The 12,733-nt window shown below is 36.8% G+C and overlaps 1 protein-coding gene across 4 annotated transcripts in view; it reads right to left on the reverse strand.

Annotated features, from left to right (window-relative positions):
- Positions 1-1,024: 1,024 nt before the first annotated feature.
- The window catches only part of LOC148067366 (rho-associated protein kinase 2-like), a 35,175-nt gene continuing 23,466 nt past the window's right edge, over positions 1,025-12,733 (reverse strand). Inside the window, exons 23-33 of one of the 4 annotated variants that reach the window (XM_087805407.1) lie at positions 11,893-11,986; positions 11,224-11,318; positions 10,806-10,997; positions 10,543-10,711; positions 8,927-8,994; positions 8,768-8,856; positions 4,631-4,709; positions 4,227-4,494; positions 3,219-3,468; positions 2,792-2,873; positions 1,025-1,260 (exon numbers count right to left, since the gene is read on the reverse strand). In XM_087805407.1, coding sequence (XP_087661533.1) covers positions 2,843-2,873; positions 3,219-3,468; positions 4,227-4,494; positions 4,631-4,709; positions 8,768-8,856; positions 8,927-8,994; positions 10,543-10,711; positions 10,806-10,997; positions 11,224-11,318; positions 11,893-11,986 — 1,335 coding nt within the window. In that variant the 3' untranslated portion in view covers positions 1,025-1,260; positions 2,792-2,842. Of the gene's footprint in view, positions 2,643-2,791; positions 2,874-3,218; positions 3,469-4,226; positions 4,495-4,630; positions 4,710-8,767; positions 8,857-8,926; positions 8,995-10,157; positions 10,460-10,542; positions 10,712-10,805; positions 10,998-11,223; positions 11,319-11,892; positions 11,987-12,733 lie in introns of those variants that run through there. The other 3 variants (XM_087805409.1, XM_087805406.1, XM_087805410.1) reach the window with 3 other exon arrangements.

Here is a 12,733-nt window from a genome sequence, read left to right on the forward strand (position 1 = left end):
TTCATGTCCCGGGAACGCCGAGACACGTGGGTGTAAAACTTCAGTCCCCAGGAGAGCCCGCCTTCCTCGAGACCCCTGAAAACTGCTGCCTCAACAAAGTCGCAGAACTGTTGCCAGAATAAATCTGCTTTTCATGCTTTACCAGGAAAATAAAGGGAATATCTATAATATAATGTGAGAAGTTTGAATAAATATTCAGGGTTCTGGAAAACAATGCGAGTGTTGATACGTCTGACATGCTACGAGCTTCACGGAGATGAAAGAATAATAATAATAAAACGAAACGTTGTCACCAATAACTTAGAAAATAAAAGGAAAATCCAACGATATTGAAAGGAAAGAAAAGCTACAATTTAAATCTATGCAATGGAATATTTAAAAAAGTAAAAACACACTTTGATTACTTGTCCTGTCATAAAATAATATAAAGATTTAATGAATGTCATAAACAAAAGACACATTTTGGGACTAAATAACGAAAAAAAAAACTATAAATAAGTCAATGATTAATTATTGCTAATAATAATTAAAATGATTATTATGATGATTTTTTTTACACATTTATTTCTTGGGAATAATTGAATGAAACAACTGTACAGGGAAAAGTCGATTTTTTTTAAATAATTTAATTTTAAATATCGAATATTTTCAAAATTAAGTTTTAATTATTTTTCTTTTCCATACAACCTTTGATATTCCTATTATTATAAATTCAAAAGTTAATTTTCTGAATTCAATATTTTTTAATTTGTAGCCTACTAAATTCAATATAAAAATGTTGGTTTAACACCAGACATTAAAGTAGTACCTAGTAGTAGTTAGTGGTTACTCATTTGCCAATCATGAATTAAACATTTTGAAAAAGAAGTTTCAACATTTGAAAAAGTTTAAAAAAGAAAATAAATCCTAATATTTCAGTTTTCACGAACAGGAGTTAAAAAATAAAAGAAGAACATTTTCTAAAGTGTGTGATGCGACTAAGAAGAGTCACTTTATGTTGAGAGAAGAACGAGATTCACAGCCGTTTCAGATGAAGACGTTTAATCAAGTTCCTCATCCAGAGTCGTTCACATTCGTTGGCGACGAAGCTTCCATTAAAAACTATGACTAGAATACTGAATACTTCTATGTACAAACACACACATCCGTCCTAGAATAAAGACCACTGACGGTGGACACACACACACACACAAATAATCAAGGCACTGCATCCGGTCCTGGTCCGTGAATCCACCAGCGAACTGGAGTCTCCAGGGTTAACTGTGGAGGGAAGGAGAGGAAGTGAGAACCAGGGACTCAGAGTGTCGGGACATCAAACGCACACTCGCACAAAACCAACAAGGCAGCAGCGGTTGAAACAACGCAGGAGTGGAATTAGCGTGAAACACAATTCAAGTGCGTTTGTGAAGATCGTGTGTGTGAAATAACTGATGCTCTAATATTTGTTTTTACATTTAGTTTTTTCCCAACTAGAAAACAACAGTAAAATAATTTAATTTGGAAAGTATCATTTAAAATAAAAAAAACCCAAAAAACTTGAATCTTTCATTTTTGTAAAATTAAACATATCAGTAAAAGATTATCATATTTATTTTATTTACTATGATTTGTGTAAATACGGAAGAAAATGTATAATCTTAAAATATGAAATTAAAAGTTTTGATCAGGGGTATCAAACGAACCAAAAATATTTCCAAATATTAGCTTTAAAAGCTACTGGAGTTGAATGTATCCTCTCATCCTCAGTCATGACCGGGATCTTGTGGGATTTCATTTAGCGGAGAACTGCTGCCATCTATCGCCCGAAATAGAATTGTAGCACTAAAATAAACAAAACGCCTTGAATATTGAACTGTAAACCATAAAAGAATGGTTGTAAAATATAAAATATGATTTAAGAAACAAAAGAAAAACTACAAAGTGCTGTCGAATATCGATACAGTATCAAAATAAACCAATAACGTAAATATTTGCATTTTAATTGTAAATAATAATTTAAAAAGAAAATAATTTTATTTTAAACACATATTTTTTCTACTACAACCAAGAAAATAACAGTGTAAAATATGATTCTTAAAGCAAACATTTTTTTTTTTTTTATCGTAATAAAAAATGGAAATCGCGATATATCGCCGTATTAATATTTTCTAAGAGCTCCAATAGTAAAGATCAGGTTTATGAAATAAAATAAGATATTTGGTTCAAAGTAACAGTAAAATCACACAAAAATTTAAACGACTATAATCAATCAGATTTTTCAAAGACGTAAAAAAAAAATACTAAAAGACCTGCGGCCTTGTCGCCACAAAAAAAAGACCTCAGTTGGCCCCCGGGCCAGTTGAGTTTCAGACCCCTGAATGAAGGAAAAGGAAATTAAATTATTACTATTTAATTAAAGGTTTTAAATGATGAATATAAACTTGTTTTCATGATTACGTTCTAAAAGGTTTGTTCTAAATCAAACATCGGAGGAAATAAAACTGAAAATCCACACTTCCATGCTTGATTCAAACTCAAACTCATGCAGAGGTCTGGTTACCCCTCGACACCCTCATTTCCTTCAGAAGAAAGAATCATCATCATCATCATCAACGAAGTCGTCCACCGACCAACCCCAGTCGTCGGCGCCAAAATCAATCAATCTGAAACAGCAGCGCCGCTGATTGGTCAACAGTTTGTGCGATTAAGAGCAGTTCACCTCACGTCCACCAGGGGAATACGCAGAAGCAGTGTTAATAGGAGAGGGGGGGCTTGGGAGGGGGGGGGCAGATGAGCAGCATCTTCTACTTACAGCCTCCCAGCAAGAGAGACACATTAGAGTGGGGAGGTCAGAGGTCACGGGTCAGTGCATGATGATGCGCAGGGGACCGTTGCTGAGGGACGAGAGCCAGTTAGGTTGTGAGAGTTAGTGGCTACAGCGAGAGAGAGGTGCCCCCCTAAAAAATATCGACACCCCTTATAACCCGACCCCCATTAGCCCACCTGCAGTGGTAAGTACCTAGTGTTATTTTCGACTCGATGAAACAAAGCCAACAATTATTACTTACGTCTTAAATATGATTTTTGTATGTCACGCTGGTAGCATTGTTAGAAAACATTTATTTACATTTAAAGGAAAATACAAAAGGTTGAAATTTAATTCACAGTTTTATGAATATATAGTAGAAACAAGACTTTGATATCTATCAGTCGTAAAGTATAACGTGAGTGTCTCTCACCCCGGCTTGCCGGTCTGTGTGATGATCTTCATGGCCCCGCGGTGCGAGGACAAGCGTGGCGAGGCCTTGGGCGAGGGTCTGGGCGAGGCCCGGGGGGACGCCCTGGAGGAGGAGGAGTCGTGCGGGGGGCTGCCCAGGGAGGGGTGTTTCCGGGGGACCCTCTTGAGGAGGTGGCCCACCCAGCGCTGCTGCTCCTCGGGGCTGCTGGTCAGCAGCAGCAGCTCCTTGGCCGTCGACATGTCGTAGTTCACTGAGGACGAGAGGATGCAGTGAGAACCTGCTTGAACTTAAGGTGAATAAACTATATATTCATTAGAAAATTGTAGAAATAGGTTTTCATATTGAATGGTTATAAAAAAAACATTTTTGGAGCAAAAAATATAATGTTTTTTTCATTACTCGGTTAAAAAAACAAAACATTTTAATAATAAATAAAAAATACAGAAAAGAGAGAAATGAGGCAACATTTTAACACAAATGGAATAAAATATAGTAGTTAAAAAAATAAACATTTGAATTACATTATATGTAAAAATTGAATCAGAAAACTTTTATTACTAGTGTTAAAGAACACAAAGTTTTTTGACGTGTTTTTAATGGATACATTATATAAAATATTTGGTATTAAAGTAAATACAACAGAATGAATTAAATAAATATAAAATATAATAAAATGAAATGAATATATTGTACTAAAATAAAAATTAAAAATTAAAGTGACTCGTTCATCATAGTATTTACATACAATTTTAGAAGTAATCAAATCAAATTCACATTGAAATTAAAATATATATGAAAATGAATGGAAATTTAATTAATCAATACATTTTTTTAATTAAATACCAACTAATAGAAAATGATGCATTAAAAATGACAAGAAATATTGAGGCATAAAATGTTGAATGTAAACCAAACAGAAAAATAAATTTGTGTAAAAATTTTCTGCATGACAAATTAACAATAGAGGATTTGTCTCGCGCCCTAAAGAGTGAAGGAGAGAGCACTGACCCCTGCACGGCACGATGACCTCCTCCTTCCTGTCCAGGTGATCTTTGTGGCACTTGGTGTGGCAGCGCCGGCACTCGAGCGCCGGCGGCGGCTTGAACACGTGCCACAGAGGACGGGCGCAGGCTTCACAGCTGGAGGGGAAGTGGTAGAGCGTGAGGATGAACTCGTGACCCTTGTGGCTGATGTAGGCGGGGCGCTCGCCGTGCGGCGCCGACTCCACCACCGACTCCTGGTCACGCTTGCTCTCGCCCTCGTTGGCGTAAAGAATCTGAAGAAGAATTTAAAAAAAAAAAAAAAAAACAGAAAAAAATAGATGTTACGATGTGAAGTGAAGACTCTGAGATTCCCTGACGGCTCCAGCGATAGAAGATGTTTTATTTATTGGACATGTACGACTGCATTACCTGGAAGATGCGAGGGATTTCTCGGGCGTCGGCGCGATACACGTCAGTCTGAGTGACGGGTCGGACGTGGAACAATTTACTGAGGGAGAAAAACAGGAGTGAATCTTTGACACCATGGACGGATACAAACTCCTTAATGACAGGTTTAAAAGTAATATGTACATCAAAAATCACATGTAAGTATATTTGTTAGATATTTACAGGGATTCGTACAAAAAAATGACCAAAATGCAGTGAAAATTGTACTTAAATACCTCAAAGAAAGTAAAGAATTGGTTTAAAATCTATGTTTTTTGAAGTAAAGCAGGAGATAAATAGTGTTGAAACCTTAGAGAGAATGAAAAGACTCACTTGTTAATTAAATAAAACAGTGTGAATACAAACAATGTAACCAGCAATTAATATTACACATTTATAACTTAAGTAGAACATATAGTTTTTGATGTTTTTATTCAGTGCGTGTCATTTATTTCATTTGCATATTTTTATGTCCATGTGTATGAAATGTTTTAATAAAAAGAAAGTCGTAAAAAATGTGGGTCACATAATGCGATTCTTTTTGTCTTTGTGTTAAATAATTTGAATTAATTAGGCTTTTTACGAAAGCACAACAACCAAAACCAATTTTAAAATAACTGTTATAGAAATATGTTTAATATTATGTTGTGCAAAAGAATTAAGTATTCAGTTAAAAATGTAACAGTATTTTATTAGAGTTTCAAGAAAAGTAAACGTGAGAGAAATTAAAAAGTTAAACTCTCTTAAAGATGTTGAAGGGATAAAGAGGTGGCTGGTTTTATGCCTGTCCAGAATGTTCGCCTCTTAAAACTTCATCAGTGATTACGACTCATTACTTTGAAGTCCATTACCGTACGGTCGATGCCCTTTTAGAAGAGCCGTCGCAGATAAAATTAACATTTCACTTTAATAACCATGACGCATTTAACTCTCCATTTTATAGTCTTTGCACGTTTGAAATATGGACGACTTTTAAGCCTGACACTTACGATGATTATGATTATCACAGAGTACCATCATGACGCACACACACAGAGAGGAACAATCTAGATACATTTTTTATTATTTATATATTATTTAAAGGTTCTTTTAACATCATGCAAGAACTACGGACAACCTATGCAAGTATTATATAAAAACTCTTGTTTAATTGATATATTTCAGTGGGAAAAAAAGAGGAAAAAAATGTTTTTAGGGCAGAAAAACATGCTATTTAAATTGAAATGGCTAAAAATAAATAAACCAATAAAATCTTTTTTGGGGGAGAAAACAGTTAACAATTAATTTTATGGATTTTCTAGATAAATAGACTTTGTTAATCCCTCTGGAGATCTCCTTTTGGAAATTGGGTTCCCAGTACACATGATAGTTTCATAAAAAGAAGAACAAAGCGCAAATAAAATGAACAAAGCGCAAGGGATGACAAAGTGCAAATATATAGATCAAAGGAAATAGGAGTTACACAGACTAATAGCACGAGGACTGTATATTTCTCAACCCTTATAGAACCTCATCGAGTCAGAGAGAAACTAAAAATGTGTAGAAAAAAGGCTTTTGAAATCGTTTTTAATGCGTCCATTCATCAAAATTATTTTTTTTACTTCTGTAAATTCTAAAATCACTATTTTACTTCTACCAACACATTTACAACCTCATAGATTTAATGATTTATATATAGACTTTTATCACTTTTTGGAATCGTAATTTTTTTTATTTATAGAAGTTACTTTTTCCATCTAAGCTGTGATTTAATGTGATTAAAAAAAAAAAGTAGTTCAAGGCATCGTGGGTGTACTAAGTAGCTAAGTCACTCCTAATTGAGTGATGGTTACGTTTGATCCTCTAATAAAAATTGCGAAAACCATCTTCATGAGATGTTAACTTTGAAAAGCCGTCAACCTCTGACAGAGCTCCCCACTCGACGCCATGCTCGCTCAGGGCCTTCAACGTTGCTGCGTATAAATGCTGTCAGTCCAAAAGGAATAGAAATATCATCTTGCTCAGGAATGTACTTGTTGCTTAGTTACAACTTTAATTTATTCTGGCTGTCAGCGTCGGTTGCTGGGAAGTGGTTTTCACTCTCAACGGAGACACAAAAGGGTTAAAACACATTTTTAATTACAGTTAGAATTTTGCAGCTTTGAGCCGTCGCTGAATGAGGACCAGAAAAACTTTCCCTGCAAGACTTGATTATTCATGATTGTCACTATGATTGTCACAATTATCAAGTTTCTCATGAATTATTATTAGCGCCTCTGGAGGGAGGAAGAGGATTGAACGATGACACAATCGTCAAACTTTGAAAAAGTAAAGCGCTCAAACATTATTTATGATCTAAAGCGAAGTGCTCGGGCGATTAAATATAGAAACGGATGTGCTACACCTTGAAAACCGACGCACATGATGGAAAGAAAAATTAAATATTTATGAAAATCATTTCACGTTTGGAGGACGGAGACTGACAACACACATCTTGCCGTTGATTTTCCCGACTGCATGAAATGTGTAAAATCCTCTGAGGTATGATATATACTTCTTCAGTTCTGAACTAAAAATAGTTAAATCCTGAATTAAGTAAGTTTTGGTTTTTGGATAAAAAAAAAAGAGTTTTTTTGTGCTAATTCTTGTCATTTCATCAACCAGATCAATGTCACCATATGACCACTAGATGGTGTCAATATCTCCGTCTACATCTGGAATGTCAGACTCAGGAATGTCGCATAAATTGAAAAAACGTTGATCGGGTTCCTGGGCCGGACGAAATGTACTATACGTTTTTGCCTTATCAATAACTATACTGCGTCAAAATAGAAAACGAAAGATGAAATATTAGTCGGATTTTTACTAATGGTTTCAGGCCAATTTTATCATCATTTATTAATAGTTCAACTCACGCAGTTTCAACATTTGTTGTGGACACTTTTTACTTACTTTAAAAAGAAAAATTATCCATCAGTATTAACTTCACTTTTTAACCCATAGTTTTTGTTTTAAACCACGTTCATTGGCCACATGACGCGACTATTTTGCCAGATTTGACACGTGTTCTTCATTGTTGTGACACAAGCAGAAGATTGTAAAGTGACAGTTACAATAGAGGAAAGAATCTCGGGGGGGAAGGAAAATGCATAAATACTCATTAACTTATAAAAAGAAGTGGCTTAAAAATGTCGCTGACTTTGAGTCTTAAATCGCATCAACTTTTGACCAGAACATTTCAAATGAATAGAGCTTTAAATATGTATGTTATGCAGAAAAAAATAAACATTTTGAAAGAAGGAAATTGAGGCTTTTTCAAAAGATTCAACCTTGAAAAAAAGAGTCGTTTTCATTTCAACAACAGAAAAAACATGTAAATAACCTGTAAATAATTAAGACAAAAAAGAGTGAACTCATGTCTCAATCCTTTCTTTCCTGCTCCGCGTTAGAAAATTAGTCAGAAAGTACTTTGATAGTGTTTTTCTTTCACATTTCTTTTTCCATTTAAACAGTGATGTTAAATAACTGCCAGATAGTGAAGACGCAACTTTTTTTAAAATTTAATTTACAGTTTTATATATATATAAAAAAAAAAAATTGTAACAATGCAACAAGCGTGAGAAGAAAAGCTTATATTACAGTAAAATTAATAATAATATTACTGGGGGCAGAAAAAAATACCCATTAAATAAAACACTTTTTACTGACTTTTTAACCCTTGTGTTATCTCAGGGTCAAGGTGACCCAGAGGCCTGATAACAAATGTGTTTGTGGTATCCCTTGTGTCGTCTATGGGTCCAAGTGAACGACCTCCATCACTGCATATGTATTTATGGAAGCCAGGGAGGTAATTCACCTTGACCCAGAGACAACATAAGGGTTAAAAAAAATAAACAGTGTTATTTAATTATATTAATATACATATATATATTAATATACTGATTTAATATTTTTATGTAACAAACCTCGTCATTTATTTAAAATTAATTTCTCCATCTATAAACAAATAAATGAAAAAGATACCGTAGATCTATATTTGTCAAGCGCAAAATGACTGAATATTTAGTATTTTCCTGTTGAGAATAAACACTTATGCAGAGTTTTAAATGAAGCTGATCGCAGACGGTCACTCGGACTCACTCTATATCCAGGGTCATGAAGGGGTTTGCCTGCTCGCGGTCCAGCTCGCTGTGGTAGAAGAGGATCTTCTTGCTGCTCACCACGACATACTGCGGCAGAACAACAGGCACACGTTAGAGACCCGGAAGAAGGTCTGGACGGGAGCTGTGACCACCACACCTTTCTGTCCCAGCCGAAGCGCTTGGTGTTCTTGGTGGGAAGAGAAATCCATCCCTGCAGTCTGGCGTCTGCGGAGACATTAGAGGGAAAAGGTGAACAACTCTCAGTCATCTGGAACACTTGAAAGCCTCCTTGACATTCTCAGAAGTATTGCAGACATTTTGCCTCCAGGCTTCTGGAATGACTTTGTGTGCGGAGGTAAAGGGCAGAAGCGGGAAGTTCTGGTCCACAGTTTTAACAAGGATTGAAGCCGGCAGAGCATTTATCCACAACGGAAGGTGCAAAAAGTGAAATGAGGATAAAATAAAAAAGCAGTATTAATTCAAATTCAAGCATCAATCGGTAGGTTTAAAACAGTGTCCAGTGAAGCTGCCGGGCTACTGTGGAAGAATATCAGCGCCATCAGGATATTGAATGTTGAACAGAAAAATCTGACCTTTTTGTATAAATTGTTTTTTTCAAATAATTAAATTCAATCATTTCTATACTGTAAGTTTGAGATTTTTAAATCGAACAATTTAGTTTAGTTTAGCAAATTGAAAGGTTGAATTTGTTTTTTTTAATAATTTAGTATAAAAAGGAATATTTTCAAAATATGTATAGTTTATAGAGTTTTTATTGTTATTTGAATAATTCATAAGTGGATTTGGCCACAACCAGCTCCATCAATCAAATATCCTTTATTAATCCCCAATAGAAACTTGTGTTTAAAAAAAAAAAAAAAAATCATTAATAAATACTGTATTAAATTTATTTTTTGAAAATGGCCCAATTACACCAACATTTTCATACTGAATTAAAAACATTTAAAAATGTATTAATTCAGAAAATAATCGTTTTTTTTAATTTACTTATTTAATAAAAATAAAACTTCCAATATTCAAACAATTGAATTCAATACAATAGAAAATAAAAGCTGAAAATCCCATACAAATAAAAATGTTCTATTCATATTCTGAGAGCACTAATATACTTCACTGGAACACCAACAAAAGGATGGACTGATAAAAAACAAGCACATTTGGTTGTAAGAGTTGTGGGTCTGTTTTTAAACCTAAAAACCTGCAGAAGAAAAAGAGACTTGAAGTTCTTGTCATTAAACAAGTGTCTGTGTGTTAGTTTGTGCGTTTCTCCATCAAACCTGTTGAACCGTCTCTTCCCTCGTCTCTGTCGTGCGTGTTTATAAATAAAGTTTTAAAAAAAGCTTTTATTTCACGAATCCGGATTAGTGCGTGAAAACAACAGCTCAACTCAACGACTCGAGTAACAAACGCATGCTCAGTTCAAGAAGCATCACGCGGTTCACTCTCGGGTTTGAACACCATGCAGGGTCACCTGCCGGGTCAGGATCGGGCTGGTGGGTGAGGGCGAGCGGGAGGTGGTCCGGCTCCACCCGACCCCCGCACCCGTCCTCGTCGTCGGAGTCGAAAAGACTCGAGCGCAGGTCGGGCCGCGTGTCGATGGAGACCGATTTGTGTGTGCGCTGGTAGGTGAAGGACATGGACTCGGAGGTACGAGACTGAGTGATGCGCACTGAGCCGGTCGGGGGGGGAGGGACGGAGTTAAAAAGAAAGACAGGAAAAGTGCGTCGGGGACGAGGAGTCCTGAGGGTTTACCTGGGTAACCTTCGCCGGCGTCCAGGTCGTTGTTGCTGCTGATGCTGGTGGAGTCCAGCGAGTGGATGCTGAGGGAGGTGATCTGACACCGCAGCTGCTCGATGTCGCTGTCTTTGCTGTCCAGCGCCATCTGCAGCTCCAGGCGCACCTGGTTCTCCTCCGAGACCATCTGGAGAGCGAGAGAGTCATGTGATCAGTCCAACCAGCAGCTGGGCCAACACTCGGGCTTTCATCAACCGCTCGAATCAAAAAGCCGCACTGACCGCTTGCAAGTCCATCATCTCTTTCTGGTACTTGACGATGGTGCTGTCCAGCTTCTGCCGCTCCTTCCTCAGCTCGTCCTGCAGCTTCCTGTTCTCCTTCTCCTTCCTGTGCACCTCCGTGTCGCCCCCCCGGTGACCCCCCCTCACCGTCTCGATCCTCCTGTTCATCACCTCGGCCAGCTTGTTGACAGCCTGGGAGAAGAATCAACGGCGAAAAGTAGCTCAGGTCTCTATTTTTAGACGCCAATGGATAACATCAATACGACTCTGATCCGTTTTTAAAATATATTTCTCATATGTCTGCATGAGTCAGCGCCAACCGTCTGACAAAAACTTCCATCAGTGTTGCAAAAAAAAAGAAAAAAAGACAAAGCATTTCTGTTTCTTTCCAGACAAGCGTGTGGGCGCCGAGACTCACCTGGATTTTGAGCGTCCGCTCGTTGTGCACCTGCTTTTCGAAGGACATTTTGAGAGAATTCATCCTTTTCTCCTCATCTTTGATCTTAAGGAGCTCTGAGAATAAAGTAACAGGAAAACTTTGACCAGTCAGTGGAAATACATGGAAGTATCTATAGGTTACAGCATTGACAGAACATTTTGAAGAATTCTAAACCATGCTAGTTCAGTTTTTATAATAATAAAATCTTCTTCAATAACATATTTTATTCCCACAGTGGGGACATTTGAAAAGTCAAAGCAGCAAGTACACAAAATATATTAAACATACACAATAATGGGAAAATTCAAAGATAATAATACTAATAAAATAAATCAAAATGACAAGAAGAAAAACATAAGAAAAACATTGTTTCAATTTAGCACCAAAAAAGTGCTATATTGAAAAAAAAAAATTAAAATAGAAAATGAAAAGCTTAATGTTTAATTCAACCCTTTAAAGATCTCATTCTTGCTGCAGACTCATTGCTTATAACCATAATTAAAATACTGAATAATATGTTTGAATACTTTTTTTTAAATTAAGCACAGAGACTGCAGTTTGAGATAACAAATCCAAACGCTACACACACACACACACTTTGATCGTGTGTTGCTGATCAAATCCATGTTTATCCTCCCGATGACTCACCTTGCTGCATCTCTTTCAGCTGGTTGTTGAGTTCCTCCTTCTCGCCTGCCAAGTTGGCCACGTCCACCGTCATGGTGCGATTTGACTCTTCAAGCTGTGAAGTAAGCACGGACGAATGTTTTCACTCATAAACATCAATTTTTTTCCCCGTCTTTATCAAACACGGCGGCACAATAACAAGAAACAATAGTAGGCAATAGTCCGGCACTTGAATACAGAGACGATTCCAGGCCTGAGTCAGAATAGTACATCTAGACAAATGTGTTTTTGGTATCCCTTGTGTTATTTCTGGGTCAACGACCTCCCTGGCTTCCATAAATACATATGAAGTGGTGGAGGTCGTTCACCTTGATCCAGAGTTAACACAAGGGATAATAAAAACAGTCTGAAGTTCTTAGTTTTTCTTTGACCCACAAAATACTTTCAAATTGAGATCATATTAAGAATATTTGTAAAAAAAAATGTTATGAAAAATATTATATTAGCACATTTAGCTTTATTTCATGTTTATCTTTTTCTCATTCAATTTATTTTTCTTTGCTCCTTTGTTTTGGCTCACCGGCCCCTCACAGCAGTCACGGTATATAATGTGGCCCCTGAGGAAATATTATTGCCCACCGCTGCTCTACAGCCTCTCGGGTTGGGCCCGGAGCTTCCTCCCAGTTGGACGGACTCCGTCACAAAGGAGGCGTCCTTCTGCTGCCTTCTGTCAATGAGGAGCAGTCTTTCTACCTTGAGTCTCTCACCGATGACTGAGCATCTCCACAGGTGACAGTAGAAATGTACAGCAGGTGGGTTTTGCCATTTGGCTCAGCTCTTTGTCAAGGGATAAAAGGAGAGG

This window comes from Callionymus lyra, chromosome 13, assembly GCF_982586985.1.
Source record: "Callionymus lyra chromosome 13, fCalLyr1.hap1.1, whole genome shotgun sequence".
In the NCBI taxonomy this organism is placed as follows: Eukaryota; Metazoa; Chordata; class Actinopteri; order Syngnathiformes; family Callionymidae; genus Callionymus; species Callionymus lyra.